Raw genomic sequence first — 17,534 nt, forward strand, 5'->3', positions numbered from 1 at the left:
TGGGTTTATTTGAAAGGCAAATTTCAAATGTGAAGCCAGTCAAGGTATTTCAGAATTAAAGGTTGACCATACCTGCGTCCATCTGCTGTTGCTGCTTAAATGTGGCAAACAGCACATAATTGGTTTGTGTAATGCAGCTATTTGATCCAACTGTGGCAATGATAGCATGTGATTGATGGATAGGTGACCTCAACTTCAATTTAGTAAACTGACTTTATAGAAACAAACCAAATTTAGACTTGACATGCAATGGCTAAAATCACATAAACACTTTTATCACCCACAATATTTGTGCAAAGAGCCTAATTATCAAGCACAAAACATGTTTTGGAAGTCGCGATCAAAAATGAGCAAAGCGCTCGATGAATGAACAAATTTTAGATAAAGCCGCACTCTAAATTTGACAAATAGCATGGTATTTACCTCTCTCAGGGAGCAGCTAAAACTAGACCTGAGTAAAAATGCATGCCGTGATGAATGTGTTCTGTGTACAAATGTCGTTCATCATGTACTGCTCTTATTTGCTTGCTCTGTTAATTTAATTTATTATGTTTTGTCTCTTGTATTTGCCTACTTAGTGTGGCATTTGCCATGTTTGACACTTCTATTTACAGTAAAATGTGGGCGAATTCCTTGTTTGATTTGATTCTGTTGCTCTTCTCATACATTGTACATTTATATTGTACATCTGTTCAGTGTTACATTAACAGTTGAAGTCAAAAACATACACTTTGCAGAATTGCAAAGTGTTAATTATTTTAGCAAAATAAAAGGGATCATACAAAATGCATGTAATTTTTTAGAGTTCTGACTTGAAAAATATATTTTACATGAAAGATGTTTACATATAGTCCACATGAGAAAATAATAGTTGAATTTATAAAAATGACCCTGTTCAAAAGTTTACATACACTTGATTCTTAATATTGTGTTGTTAGCTGAATGATCCACTTTTTGTTTAGTGATAGTTGTTAATGAGTCCCTTGTTTATCCTGAACAATTAAACCGCCTGCTGTTCTTCAGAAAAATCATTCAGGTTCCACAAATTCTTTGGTTTTTCAGCATTTTTGTGTATTTGAACCCTTTCCAACAATGACTGTATGATTTTGAGATCCAATTTTCCACACTGAGGACAACTGAGGGACTCATATGCAACTATTACAGAAGGCTCAAACGTTCACTGACACTTCAGAAGGAAACACAATGCATTAAGAGCCGGGGGGTGAAAACTTTTACATTTGAAGATCAGGGTAAATTTAACTTTGTCTTCTGGGAAACATGTAAGTACATCCTGTAGCTTCTGAAGGGCAGTACTAAGTGAAAAAAAAAAAGATATTTAGGCAAAATGAGAAAAATGTACACATCTTCATTCTGTTCAAAGGTTTTCACCCCTGGCTCTAAATGCATTGTGTTTCCATCTAAAGCTTCAGTGAGTGTTTGAACCTTCTGTAATAGTGGGATATGAGTCCCTCAGTTGTCCTCAGTGTGAAAAGATGGATCTCAAAATTATACAGTCCTTGTTGGAAAAAGTTCTAATACACAAAAATGCTGAAAAACCAAATCATTTGTGGGAACTGTTCACGACAAACAAGGGACTCATGAACAACTATCACTAAACTAACAAAAACACAGCTGTGGATCATTCAGGTAACAACACAGTATTAAGAATCAAGTGTATGTAAACTTTTGAACGGACTATACTACTGTCCAAAGGCAAAGCGCAGTAACTACACATTTGGTCAAAATTGAGTTAAGGCTTAAAATGGGCTTTGTGACAACTGTTTTGTCTTGTGGCAAAGTCTCCTGGTTCAATTTTGTCCCGTCTTAGAGAAACGAGAGTGTCAAAATTGCAGTAACTACAAAATCCAATCTAATACCAAGGCAAACCGCAGTAAGTGATGTTACTGCATTCTAGCTTTGTTTTACACACTAGGCTACTTGTTTGTTGTTTTCTTTTGTTTAAATTGTGTGAATTTTTTTCAGCTATTGTTTTAAAGCAACCTAGATCTGTAATGAATTACATTTTAAATAAAATGAGCAAAACACTCTCTGTTGTGAAAGGAGCAGATGACTTAATGTTGAGGCTTACTACTAAGCAATTGTAACATTCACAGCATGCGGACATCAATAAAACTATTAAAGTTATTAAAAGCAATCAACATGTAGTAAGAAACACAACAAGAAAGTTGGATGAACACATTTAGTTTGTAGATATACTGCACTTCGCTTTTGCAATAGTGTTTTAGTTTTTTCAGGTCATCCAAAGGCAGAGTGCAGTATCTGAATTTTGGTTGTCAAAGGTCACATCAGTTGTCATGGTTTTTATCTATAAAAAAAATCTTGCTAAGAAGGCATTACGTGAATGCAATACCACTAATCTACCCACAACATGTTTGACTGGCTGGTGTAAAAACTGGTGTAAAAAGGCATTTTTCTCAGTTTCAGTGTTGGCGTAGTTACTGCACTTTGTAGGGCAGTATATGTAAACATCTTATTCAGGTCAGTACTAAATAGAAAATAACATGCATTTTGCATGATCCCTCTTATTTTGGTAAAATAATTAACATTTTGCATTATAAAAATAATAACAAAATAAAAATTAATTCAGAAATAACAGAATTTCTTACCATTTAAATCAAAGTAATCATAGCAAAAACAAATTTATTGACAACAATATTTAGTAGTAATAGTAATATTATTACTAAATTTTATGATAATAATAATACATCTTCCCTTACAGAAATAGCAAGAGTTGGTCACATTATTACAGATCTAAGAAGAAAATGAAACTGAAAAAAAAGACAATGGGATAAATTGCTAGAAAGAACAAAGAAATGAAAATGATGAAAGATATAAAACATACAAAAAAAAAAAAAAGAAATGCAATAGCACAAAATTAGATATATCAAGATGAGGCCAAGAGAGGATTGCAGAATATGAAACAAAGGAGATGAGAGAAAAAAAAAGTGAAGAGTAGAAGAAATACATTTTGCTAGAGGAATGGGGATAATTACATTTTGTATATTAGAACTACACGACTGAGTGAGGAAATAAGATGTTCTTTTAGGAAGCAATGGGGGAAAAAAAACATGGGGAAATCATCTCTGGGTGACCTGATGGCCGTTCCTAGTTAAATGAATTGTGCTGAAGAAGGCTATGCTGGGTAAATGGAACTTATTAGCTACTGTACACACCACAAGGGCCTAGATACGCTCTATATGGTTATTGCCTGTTTCAAACTTGTTTTATGTTTCATACTATCTGTTTGTTTCTAATCACCTTTTAAAAACACCACCAATAGTCCCTTGCTGCAGTCAGAAGCAAGCGCAAGCCGCAAGATAGGTCATACACCATTAGGAATCCAAACCTGCATTTAGTCCTTCAGAGAATTCATTTTCATCACGTATTTGAAGAAGGATTATAAAGGAATGTCAGCGAATGGAACTAATTATTTGATATTATATGCATTAGTGCATGAAAGCATCGTTTCTCTCAAAGCCAGTGTCTACCTGCGCTTTACATTGTAGTGAATTTTACAGGAGACTCAACTCATTTTAACTTGGCCCACCTTGGGACGCCAATTATGTAGTGAGTTCTGCTTTCGCCCACTAGGAAGGCGAAATAGTGTAGTGATGAGTACTCGTATCACCGATGACGTTATGATTCTTGGATCACATGTCACTTAATGTGCGGTTATGAGTACATCACATAAGAAAGATTGGTGGGATATCTAACTTGTAGAACCTCTCACTGTATCATCAACACAAGGAAGACACAAGTGTAATAAAATAAATTTTATTAACAAAAGATAGACAAGAGTAATCAACTATTAAATGAATACCATAAATGCAAAAGGAATAAAGTGCATAAGATGCATAAAATGTGATTCAGTTGGGTGGTGCTATGTCATAGCTATGTTATCTTATGGAAAGATAAACTGTTGCTACTCTGAAACAAATAAGGTAAAGAACCTTAGTATGCATCAAACAAATAAATAAGCTATTATTTGTTATCAACTGCAATCAGCTATACAATATCTAATGTAAATAAGAAAGATCATATACTGATAGTACACAACAATGCCAAGGTCTCTGGAAGAGGTTTGGAAGTGATATTTACGTTCTCTGTGGTTGAATGAGCAGTCCGGTGGCGGTGAATTCTTCCACTGGTTCTGCGGGGAGCAGTCAGTGGGAAAAGGAGCAGGAATCCGTTTCGACAGCCTTGAGCATGAAGCGCTGTAGGATGTTGATCTCCTGGAGCACCAAAGGGTCCTAAGATCTGGAACACGCAGATGTGGCCCTGGTGTAGGTGCTGAAAGCCCTTAGCTTGGAACACGCAAGCAAAGGTACCTGAAGTGAAGGTTTGCTTGCTGGAGCTTAACCTTGTTGCAAATGTCTGTTGGTCTTCTGCCTCTCTGGGCTAGAGACTCAGAACTTGTTCAATCCGCTTTTTCTCTCTCGGATGGAGACTTAGGACATGCTGCATCTGTTGTTGTCTCGCTGGACGAAGACTCTTAACGTGGAAAATATCTCTTTCCTCACAGACAGAATGTGGTCGTATCTGCTGCTGCCTCAAAGCTGGAGACTCGAAGCATGGAGCGTCTGTTTCTGTCTCTCTGGACAGTAGGCTCAGAAAGTTGTAGTATCTGCTAGTGTCTTACCCTTGTGGGCCTCAGACTCAGATGGAGGTATCTGTTAGCGTCTCAACGGATGGGAGAAGATGTGTTTCTCTGCCGGAGACTCAGAACTTTGTTGCTCTGTTAGTGTCCCTTCCCCTACGGGATTCAGACTCAGAACGAGGGTGTATCTGTTAGCGTCTCACCCTGCTAGGGCTCAGACTCAGAACTTTGTTGCTCTGTTAGTGTCTCTTCCTTCGCAGGCCGCAGACTCAGAAATGGTGTAACTGTTATGTCTTTCCCCGACGGGACTCAGACTCAGTACGAGGAGTGTCTTTTGGAGAGGTACCTTTATACCTTTCCGATGAGGAGGAGATTGCATTTTGGTGCTTCTCCATTTCCATGCTGTGATTGGCTGGTTCCATCAGAGTGGGGGACTTGGGGTAGCCCACCCTTCTTTCCTCTTGTGGAAGTCATTTGCATAGTCCAAACACAAAGTTAGAAAAGTGTCAATAATGTTTTACTGGTGCATTTCTCACTTTCCAAAACACAATCAGAAAACATTTGGTCATGTAATGAACACATTAAGTTCAAACATGATGGGAAAAGATTGAACTGTCATGCATGCTTTCATTTGTCCATTAACAGCTGAGTTTGTGTAAGATGTTGCACTACACATCGCTGTCAGTGAGAATACTTATTTCTCTGAATAAGTATAAGATGTGTGTGTTATGGTTCGCATCAGTTCAAGGTTTGAAAACATAGTTATGAATGGATTTGGATGGATCTTTGTGATCTCTCTTTGTTTCACCCATTGCTGCTGCGTCTGGAGATCCTAAGGAATTTTTATCGCTGTCACAGGACCAAACTTTAGGAAGCAGTCTCAAGGTGGGTGAAGGGCAGAAACTGTGTCTTGACCAATAGGAAGTTCTGTCCTTCCCGGGTTTTTGTCCCAAAGGTCTCTTCTTGCCCTCAAAGAGGTGTCTGGCAGTTGTCCTGGCATCCTTATCTGATGGCGTTGGACAGTTTGCTTATGTTAGTCCACCAAGATCCAATCAAAATGTAGCAAACCTTTGTCTACTATTGTGGCAAGGGAGGGGCCCTTGCCATAAACTGGGCCCTGGAATGCGCGGTCCACTACAACATTAACTGTGTGAACTCATTAATATGAGCGTCCTTCGTGGCTCTTGGTTTTTTGATGTGCATTTCAAACATATTTTAAAGGTTGCGTTTTTCCCCAATGCCGCTGTTAATATTAGTTTATGACTTACAGAGCAAATGCTTATCTGCTCCACAACAGAAAACTAAGGGAAATATGACATATATTGCATGCCATTGAGACGTTTTTTTTTTTTTTTAGTCTGTCTACTTCAAAATTACTTGAAAAATCTTTGTAATTATTTGTGAAATTTAGCAATTCCTGAGTGAAACATTTTCTACATCACATTTTTTCAGTGCAATAACAATACTTTTGCTTTAGGATCCTAAATTAACCAAACCAAAGAAAATTATGTTCATTTTCATCATCAAAGCCTTACCTTTGTCTTCTCTTTCCGTGTGTTCAGGTCAAAGGGATTGGCAGAAGAATGCTGGCGCCAGGTGCCCAGGGGCAGGATGGCGTTGTGTTGGCAGAGAGCTGCGGTTGTTAGATGGTTCCTCTTGATGCTCCTGTGGCATTGGGCACCTCTGGGCCCACTGAGCTGGTTTCTGGCTCTGGCTGAGCGTCTGGACCAGAAGACCTCACCGTTCTCTACTATCTCCGGCCGGAGCAGCGGCCAGCTGGACTGGCTCCTGTCTGATAAAGGGCCCTTCCATCGCTGTCCAGAATACACAGAATTCAAAGAACGCTTCCAACAAGGCTTCTCCACACGCTACAAAATCTACAGGTTTGTGCTGTGATGATTATATTAGTTGAAAATGCTGGATATTGCTGGATATCTGTGAAAATTGATTTATAAATGAACTCAAATTCAGTCAAAAGACTCTGAAGCCATTTTTCATCTGCTCAGCAACAGGAAACTAAAGGGAAACGTTGCATGTATTTCATTCCATTAGTTAGTGCTGGGCAATATACTGGTACAAGTGGCTAAGCAACGATGAATTGAGAGGAGTTCCCTGTTAACTGCACACACTAATGGTTAGAGAACTATTAATAATACATAACTAATTCTTTAACTGGGCAAATAAACCAACTGTATAAGCAGCCGTTAACAGAAGCCAGAGTTGCTGAAGATGAACGCAAAGAGGAGAAAATACTGTAGCAGGCAGAGCAAGGTCCCTGTTTACAATGCAAGAAATATTGAAAGAAAATCCTAAAAAATGAATTGGGTGGGGATTTATATTATTGTATCTCTGAGGGGAACTGAAAAGGTATTTTCTTTTTATCTTACCTTTACATAATGCATATTAAAGCGCAGCCTCCTGGTGTCAGAGAGTGAATTTGCATTCTAATTCAGGCCGTCTGCTGTTTTTGGTTCATGCAGATATGTTTTATGTAGCATAATTTCACAAAGCCTTGGTCAGACCATTCTGTTTTGGCTTTAAAGTTTGAAATTATACCAATTTACATCAAAAACTGCTCATGCTAAAGTTTGAGCAGTTTGGATCATGAATAAAATGCTGTGGTTCTGCAACTGTTTCATGCAATCTGATAAAGGCACAGTCAGGGAAAAACTGTGAATAAAAGAATAAGGAAGCATATTCAATTTTATCGTGTTTTAAATCTTATTGACACATGGGCAAAACCTAGGATAGTGGCAAATTTGTAAAATGTAGAATTACGACTAATTAGTATTTGGGGTGAAAGTAATTTGTCTTTTAATATGTCATAAATATGTCTGACAAGATTGTTACACTGAATGACATTTTAGTGGGTCTCTTTTTTTGAAAAACAACAACAATTTAAAGCAGTATTACACTTACTGTTTTTATGCTTAAACCCTTTTTCGTCTTTGACCCAAATACTACTTCAGTCCATTAACTTCAAAATCTTCAAAACCATTTAGCCCCACTATTTTTGTACTTGTTTGCTTATAGGGCAATAATGATGAACATCAGCAGGACAGTTCTTTAATCTTTTACACTACCACTACCGTTCAATAGTTTTGGTTTTGCAGGATTTTTTTTTATGTTTTTGAACATTGGAATTTCTTATGCTCACCAAGGCTGCATTTATTTAATGAAAAACACAGTAAAAACAGTAATATTGTGAAATATTATTCTCATTTAAAGTAGCTGTTTTGTTACAAATAAGATGCCATTTTCTTTTCACAAATAATTAGCTGCAGGGGAAAGTGTTTGTGTGTAAACTGCAGCAGTGCATAAATCATAAATTAGATATAAGATTCTAAATGAACAAATAAAACTTACTCAGAATCCAGAAAATGCCTAACACAGATTTCCATCATCCATGCATTATTTTCTTTTACATTTGTGCATGTGGGGAAAGAAAAGCATGTCAAACAGTGAAACTGCTCATAGTAATGTTAACTTACAGAATCAAGAAAATAAAAACGTAGAAAATCAGCAGAACATGGTAAAACAGGCTAAATTGACTTGACTACTCTCTTAGTTATAGGTATAAGGCCATTTTCACCACTGAACAAAAAAAGGTTATTGCGACTTTTTATCTCACAATTCTGACTTTTTTTTTCAGAATTGCATGATACAAACTCGCATATCTGACTTTTTTCTCTGAATTGTGTGATATAAACTCGCAAAATGTAATAAAGTCAGAACTGCGAGATATAAACTCACAATTCTGACTTCTTTTCTCAGAATTGCACAATATAAACTCTCAACTGCAAGTTAATAACAATTCTGACTTAATAACCCACAATTGTGTAGCTGTAAGGTCAGAATTGCGAGATACAAATTCACAGTTCTGAGAAAAAAGTCACAATTTCTCACAGTTCTGAGAAAAAGTCACAGTTGCGAGAATAAACTCACAATTGCAAGAAAGAAAGTCAGAATTGTACAATAAAAAGTTGCAATACCTTTTTTTAATTAAGTGTCAAAAATGGACTTCCAGGTGAAAACTTTATAAAACTAGAAAAACTTTGTGAATGAAAGGTGTGTGGATTTTTCTGCAGGTGTAGGCACAGATTTCATGCAGACAAACTGACCTTTCGTCAATCATGTGACAGATGAAATAAACCACAGTGAGAAGTCCTGACAACAACACAGCAGGAGAAAATGAAAAAAATACTGACATCTCAGATGTTATGAGACACGGATATATTTATTCTAATGCAGCCCATGGCGTTGATATCCTTGGTGAATGGACAGGTGCAGTCACGTGACAAAAAAGGGCCATAGCACATACAGTGAAGACTTCATCTTATCTGAAGCTGCCCCACTATTTTTGTGCTTGTTTGCTTATAGGGCAATAATGATGAACATCAGCAGGACAGTTCTTTAATCTTTTACACTACCACTACCGTTCAATAGTTTTGGTTTTGCAGGATTTTTTTGTATGTTTTTGAACATTGGAATTTCTTATGCTCACCAAGGCTGCATTTATTTAATGAAAAACACAGTAAAAACAGTAATATTGTGAAATATTATTCTCATTTAAAGTAGCTGTTTTGTTACAAATAAGATGCCATTTTCTTTTCACAAAGAATTAGCTGCAGGGGAAAGTGTTTGTGTGTAAACTGCAGCAGTGCATAAATCATAAATTAGATATAAGATTCTAAATGAACAAATAAAACTTACTCAGAATCCAGAAAATGTCTAACACAGATTTCCATCATCCATGTATTATTTTCTTTTACATTTGTGCATGTGGGGAAAGAAAAGCATGTCAAACAGTGAAACTGCTCATAGTAATGTTAACTTACAGAATCAAGAAAATAAAAAAGTAGAAAATCAGCAGAACATGGTAAAACAGGCTAAATTGACTTGACTACTCTCTTAGTTATAGGTATAAGGCCATTTTCAGCACTGAACAAAAAAAGGTTATTGCGACTTTTTATCTCACAATTCTGACTTTTTTTTCAGAATTGCATGATACAAACTCGCATATCTGACTTTTTTCTCTGAATTGTGTGATATAAACTCGCAATTGCATGTAATAAAGTCAGAACTGCGAGATATAAACTCACAATTCTGACTTCTTTTCTCAGAATTGCACAATATAAACTCTCAACTGCAAGTTAATAACAATTCTGACTTAATAACTCACAATTGTGTAGCTGTAAGGTCAGAATTGCGAGATACAAATTCACAATTCTGAGAAAAAAGTCACAATTTCTCACAATTCTGAGAAAAAGTCACAATTTCTCACAATTCTGAGAAAAAGTCACAATTTCTCACAGTTCTGAGAAAAAGTCACAGTTGCGAGAATAAACTCACAATTGCAAGAAAGAAAGTCAGAATTGTACAATAAAAAGTTGCAATACCTTTTTTTAATTAAGTGTCAAAAATGGGCTTCCAGGTGAAAACTTTATAAAACTAGAAAAACTTTGTGAATGAAAGGTGTGTGGATTTTTCTGCAGGTGTAGGCACAGATTTCATGCAGACAAACTGACCTTTCGTCAATCATGTGACAGATGAAATAAACCACAGTGAGAAGTCCTGACAACAACACAGCAGGAGAAAATGAAAAAATACTGACGTCTCAGATGTTATGAGACATGGATTTATTTATTCTAATGCAGCCCATGGCGTTGATATCCTTGGTGAATGGACAGGTGCAGTCACGTGACAAAAAAAGGGCCATAGCACATACAGTGAAGACTTCATCTTATCTGAAGCTGCCTGCAGTTACTGAAACAAAGACAACAGAACAGCACAGTGTTTACAGTGTAAACATTTACATTTACACTGACTTATAAATGATGATGGCCTTGCAAGGGATCCTCTTCCTAAAATATAAAGACTGTAATATATTTATTTACATATTTACTATGGAAATGATGACGCCTTTGCAAATTCTAAAAATTACACTGCTGTTTAAGAGTTTGTGGCTAGTAATATTTATTACTAATATTTTATGCATTCAATTGCTCAGAAGTGACTATGAAAGCCTGTTTCTGCCACTGAATAAAACAATTTAAAAGGTCATTGTGATTTATTATCTCACAATTCACTTTTTTTCTCAGAATTGAATGATATAAACTCACAATTGTAAAGTCAGAATTGCGAGATATAAACTCGCAATTCCGAGAAATAAAGTCGCAATTGTCTGATATAAACTCCAGATTGTGAGTTATAAAGTCAGAATTGCATAAACTCACAATTGTGAGTTATAAAGTCAGAACTGCAAGATATAAACTTGCAATTTCTGAGAAATAAAGTTGCAATTGCCTGATATAAACTCCAATTTGTGAGTTATAAAATCAGAATTGCATGATATAAACTCACAATTGCAATTTATTACTGGATTACTGGAACTGGACTTTATAACTTGCAATTGCGAGTTTATATCTTACAATTCTGAGAAAAAGTTAGAATTGCGAGATACAAAGTCGCAATTGCGAGAAAAAAGAGTTGCGAGTTTAAATTTTGAAATTCTGACTTTATTTCTCTAAATTAGGAGTTTATATCCCACAATTCTGACAGAATTGCGAGATACAAATTGCGAGAAAAAAGAATTGTGAGTTTAAATCTCGCAATTCTGACTTTTTTCTCGCAATTGTGAGTTTATTTCCCACAATTCTGACTTTATATCTAGCAATTCTCACTTTATTGCATTTATATCTCACAGTTCTGAGAAAAAAAGTCAGAATTGCAAGATGTAAACTTGCAATTGTGAGAAAAAAAGTCAGAATTGCGAGATAAAATGTTGCAACTGCGAGAAAAAAGTCAGAATTGCGAGTTTAAATCTTGAAATTGTGAGTTTATTTCTCGCAATTGTGGGTTTATATCCCACAATGTTGGCTTTACATCTAGCAATTCTGACTTTATAACTTGCAATTCCAAGTTTATATATTTTACTTGTTTTGAATTTACAATGACAGAAAAGTAAGGTGGTTATGGTTAATTTATGGTAAGTCAGAATTGAAAGATTTAAACTCGCAATTGTGTTTATATCTTACAATTCTGAGAAAAAAAATCAGAATTGCGAGTTTAAATCTTGCAATTCAGACTTTATTTCTCGCAATTGTGTTTATATCTTACAATTCTGAGACAAAAGTCAGAATTGCGAGATAAAAGTCGCAATTGCGCGAAAAAGTCAGAATTGCAAGATACAAAGTCGCAATTGCGAACAAAAAGTATGAATTGTGACTTTTTTTCTCGCAATTGTGAGTTTGTATCGCGCAATTCTGACTTTATATCTAGCAATTCTCACTTTATTATTCTCATTTTATCTTACAGTTCTGATATAAAAAAAAAGTCAGAATTGCAAGATGTAAACATGCAATTGTGAGATAAAAAGTTGCCTTTTTTATTTTTTATTCAGTGGCGGAAACAGGCTTCCATAAGTGACAGTGGGGGCATTTAAAATATATATATATAAAATCTAATAAATACTGTTTTTTTTAACTATTCATCCAAGAATCCTAAAATTGGTTCCCACAAAAATAAAAGCACATTTGTGTTCAGCACTAATAATAATAATAAATCCAGCCTTGATAAGCATAATGAACTTAGTCTAAATAGTCTTATTTTCTAAGTTCCCTTGGATTCAAACTTGTGACCTTGGCGTTGGTATCGTCATGCACAGCAACACTCATCATTATTCTGAAAAGTGCGGTGGTGATTATTCAGCTGTTGACCGGTTTTAATTACATGCACCCGGCATGCCGCTCTCACATCTTTCTTTCAGTACAGTGCATTTTAAATATCGATCGCCACACATTCATTCCACTCCATGTCAAAGACACACGTACAATGGGAGGGTAAGGTGTGTTCGATGCATTACTGTGGCTGACCTCAGATCCACCAGGGGAATTTGGCCTTTTTGCCTGCTTCCTTTGTCCCCCGCTGGCGTGTAGCCGACTCTGGCCAACTCTCTCTGCTCGCCGAATTCAGAACGCAGCATGCCTACAGCAGCTGGGCAGAGAAAGGCCCACGGAACTGTGATGGACTCAGTGAGGGGGAGACGAGCCTCTGCCAGCGCTGTTTGAAAGGCTGTCCTGCAAGCCAAAGAGTCTGTGTGGGTGTTTGGGTGTAGGCGAGTCTTCTGTATGTGCCTCACAGTTCAGAAGCATTGTGTAAACAGCATCACTGACCTCGCACTAAAAAGACGGGACCGCAGCTGGTCACTGCATTCGCCCCTTTGATATGATAACAGATCAGGATTTCCAAAAAGAGAAAACTGGGTTGCATATCACATGAGGAGAACACCAGCAGGCACTGTACCTTTTACTGCTTCCTTGGGCACAGCTCCCCTCTGGGGGTTAACATTGCACCAGAGGATCCCCGGCAGAGTGAATTCTATGGTCTTTAGTCATACTGCCAGCTCCGATGGGGATTTTTCTGCTGTGAATGGAGAGATATGTGCGCTTGCATTAGTTTTCTTTGTTCCGAGGTTTTAGCAGAGCTGACATTTACATTTAGAAGTTATTCGATATGAAAGCATCTGTGAGCTCAATAAAAATAAATACCTGATCAAAACACAGACATGTTTGAATTCCCTTGCACAGTGCACTTCCAAAAACAGACAATAACAAATGAATGTTTTTAAAAAAGTGCATTTTACTTGTTTTGAATTTAAATTGACAAACAAGTAAGGTGGTTACAGTTAATTTATGGTAATACTTGACAATTATGTTCATTAACATTCGCTCATTCATTATGTATAATGAACTAATAATGAAAAATACAACATTTATTAGTCTAGGTTCATTTTGATATATACATACACTAATGCATTTTGTATAAATTTAAATCAGTTGTATAAATTAGCATGAGCTCATGGGATGTGAAAGAACATGAATCACTAATAAGGAATATTATGTTTAGAAATTAACATTAATTAGATTAATGAATGATGTAAAGTTCATATTAACCAATGCACTACCCAATGTTAACAAATTGAACCTATTGTTCAATGTTACCTAATTTATCTGAAAAATGTTCTGTCTGCAAAATGTTAATTATTTGACCATAATAAGAGGGGTCATACAAAATGCATGTTATTTTTTATTTAGTACTGACCTGAATAAAATTGCACAAAAAATATGCCATAGTTTCTATATAGTCCACAAGAGAAAATAATAGTTAAATTTATAAAAAATTACCCTGTTCAAAAGTTTACATACGCTTGATTCTTACAACTGTGTTGTTACCTGAATGATCCACAGCTATGTTTTTACATTTTTACTGAACAGTTAAACTGCCTGCTGTACTTCAAAACAAAATCCTTCAGGTCCCACAAATTCTTTGGTTTTTCAGCATTTTTGTGTATTTGAGCACCTTCCAAAAATGACAGTATGATATTGAGATCCATCCTTTTATACTAAAAACAACCGAGGGACTCATATGCAATTATTACAGAAGGTTAAAATGCTCACTGATGCTCCAGAAGGAAAAAAGATGCATTAAGAGCCAGAGGGTGAAAACTTTTGAACAGAATGAAGATTAGTACATTTTTCTTATTTTGCCTAAATATCATATTTTTTCATTTAGTACTGCCCTTCAAAAGCTATAAAAGATACTTACATGTTTCCCAGAAGACAAAACAAGTTAAATTAATTTACCCCGATCTTCAAATTTTAGTTTTCACCCCCAGCTTGTTAATGCATTGTGTTTCCTTCTGAAGCATCAGTGAGTGCTTAAATCTTCTGTAATAGTCCCTCAGTTGTCCTTAGTGTGAAAAGATGGATCTCAAAATCATACAGTCATTGTTGGAAAGGATTCAAATACACAAAAAAGCTGAAAAACCAAAGAATATGTTGGACCTAAAGGATTTTTCTGAATAACAGCAGCAGTTTAACTCGGAACATCAAACAAGGGACTCACTAAACTAAAAACACAGCTGTGGATCATTCAGGTAAGAACACGGTATTAAGAATCAAGTGTATGTAAGCTTTTGAACAGGGTCATTTTTATAAATTCAGCTATTATTTTCTCTTGTAGACTATATGTAAATGTTCCCTCTTATTTTGGTAAAAAAAAATCAACATTTTGCAGATTTTGCAAGGTGTAGGTAAACTTTTGACTTCAACTGTATATGAGTCTATTATTATTACTTTTTATAAATTATAAATATACTTTTTATTAATTGTTTGTATTATTTTATTTATCATCATTTTTATTTATTATTTATTTATCATTTTTTACTATTTATATATCTGAAAAACAGCAAATGCACCTTTAAAAGATTTTGAGTAAGGAATACTACTACAAGAAGCATATTTATGATTATGGAAGAACCATGACGCACTATCCTACCCATGTGGAGTCTTGGGATGATGTAGTAGCTCCCATTCGTGCTATTATCTGTAGACCATCACACCGTTGGTGCTGCACAAGGTGACGGCAGCGACGGACTGCAGGGAGCCGCTCCGTAGAGATTTAGTAACCTGGTAGCAGCCGGTTTCCAAAGGCAACGAGTATCTGCAAAAGAAATCAAACACAAAGACACGTAAGCAATTGAGACAGAATGTAATTCAATGTTTTCATGGGAAACACAAGAGATGAATTATGTCATGCAGGTGATGCTGGTCCACAAAGTAGAATTAATAAGCCAGATGGATGGAAAACTCTGAGATGCTTGTGTGGAATTATAATGGGGGAGAAAAAAGCCATACAGGGGGTTGAAAAGAATCGCTTTTGTGTTCTGTTGACTTGATGCAATTTACCACTTCAATCACTCAGCAAAGGATATTTCAGAAGCATCTGATAAACATTGCCCGAGCTTCCACAGATTGAGTCAATGTTTGTCGGTGAAAAGTTTTGCTGAGCAGTTTCATTTAGTTGTTTTTTTTGCATTGTGTAGTTCTGGTTTTTGCTGAAAGCATGATTTTGTCATTTCTTATTTGCTTAACTTTGACGACTAATCCTTCTTTAAAAATCTATAGTTAAAGCTGCTTTCGCAATACAATGCAGCCCCCAGTGGGAGGGTTTCCTAAGCTTATTTTCTAGATGATGCCCTCAAAAAAAAAAAAAAAAAAAAGCAGCATGTGCCAGTGTTTTAGTTCACTAAACAGAAGCCTTTGAAGTTTTGCATGAAACAGAGGGTTTAAAGAGAGAAATTTTAAAAAGAGAGCAAAGACAGAATGGGACATTTAGACAGATTGTGACATTTTAAGCTTTTGGCTGAATAGGTGGACAAACTGTTTAGAGTGATTCAATCGCCATCTGTTGAAAATGTGGAGTCTTTTCGTTTCAGGTTTATTTTCAGCGCAAAATAATTGAGACAGGCTTTGGACATATTTGTGTAAGCCTGTTTTTGGGTTGCTCTACGTCAATGATTTATCATCACTAAGTAGAAATGCATCCTGGACTTATTGTACTTTAAGAAAATGTTTTGAAATAGACCGTATATTAGTTGTCAGAAAGTCTGTGGGTTATAATTATCTTCAAATTGATTCCACAGAACACTGAAAAAAGACCTGACCTTACCTGACCCTAAATTACTTTAGCCAGGTTGATTTAGTCATATTAAATAATATTTCTAAATAAAATAAAACTTAAAACATATTTTAGATTACCTGACAAAGCGTTTTTAATGGGAAGAAAGAACAAAAGCAACAGAAAACTATATAAATCTGCAATGCAATTTATGAGGAAGTGAACAAGAGTGAAACATTGGACATTTCTGTTCAGGGTTCAGTAAATGTCTCTGTGTCTGCAGTTGAGAAGGGAGGCAATATATCATACTTACAGTACTTTAGTTGACAAGAAGTTCCTATTTTATTTTATAGATACAAAAGTCCAGATGCACTGGGAACAAATATTTCTCAGAAGCCCTAAGAGCCTGATAGTCTGTCACTCCAATCAAATTCATGTCAGTTCTGATTTGATTTCATACTGAAGTAAAGTGTGAAGGTCATTAGAGTGAACATGATGTCCATGGAATTGAATGTCCAGCCACTGCAGGCGAAGAAGGCTTTCTGTGAGGAACCCAAAAAGGTTTCTTGTGCAGCACTGCTGCAAAATTCCTTTTGGAACCTTTTCAGAGTGTAATTAACTTAGAAATACAAATTCTGTCATTGACCCACCAATGCTTTTCTCATAACTCATATGACTTTCTTTGTTACTTGAAGCAAAAGATGAATATTTAGTTGAATATCTTGGCAATTCTTTTCATACACTGTTATGAATGTGAATGAGGACTGGGACTATACATCTCCAATATTTCAAAGACACTATAAAACTATCATAAAAGTAATCCATACTGCTCTATATTCCAACTCTAGACCAAGTCTATCTTCTGCAGTCACTAGATAGCTTTGTGTGAGAAATTTAAGTTGTTATTCACTAAAAAATCCTGACATCCATTCTCACAGGCTTGTTCATAAGAAAAAGGCAGATTCATGAACAAATCCGTTATTCAGAAACTTCAGAAATCAATCATTTGCTCCCACTAGAAGATTATCAGTAAATAACAACTAAAACGTCAATATGTTCCTCACAAAAAGCAATCGTATGACTTCACATGAGTTGGAATATAAAGCATGAGCCATATGAGCTATGCTAAATGATGATTTTTCCTCCACATTTTTTATGGAACCTGACAGCCGCCCCAAGAAATAGTCACTTTCATGATATGGAAAAGAATCATCATGATATTCTCAAGACAGATTTCATGTTCCATGAGGAACAAACTGTTTTAGAACAAGATGAGAATGACCTAAAATTATGAAATTATTTTCATTTTGCAATGAACCATCCTTCACACTCTCATGGCAATTCAAACTATTTTAAGTTTTGATGTTTGATTTTTGTGTTGTTTGATCTGCTTAAAGGCATAGTTCACACAAAAACTAAAATTACTCACCCTCAAGCCATCCTAGGTGTATATGAC

At 35.8% G+C, this 17,534-nt stretch overlaps 1 protein-coding gene across 1 annotated transcript in view; it reads left to right on the top strand.

Annotated features, from left to right (window-relative positions):
* Positions 1-17,534, top strand: part of brinp2 (bone morphogenetic protein/retinoic acid inducible neural-specific 2) — a 143,024-nt gene that overhangs the window by 47,518 nt on the left and 77,972 nt on the right. Inside the window, exon 2 of the mRNA XM_073849581.1 lies at positions 6,181-6,501. Within this exon, the coding sequence (XP_073705682.1) occupies positions 6,230-6,501 (272 nt within the window). The 5' untranslated portion in view covers positions 6,181-6,229. The remainder of the gene's footprint in view (positions 1-6,180; positions 6,502-17,534) is intronic.

This window comes from Garra rufa, chromosome 10 (genome assembly GCF_049309525.1).
Source record: "Garra rufa chromosome 10, GarRuf1.0, whole genome shotgun sequence".
Lineage (NCBI taxonomy): Eukaryota > Metazoa > Chordata > Actinopteri > Cypriniformes > Cyprinidae > Garra > Garra rufa.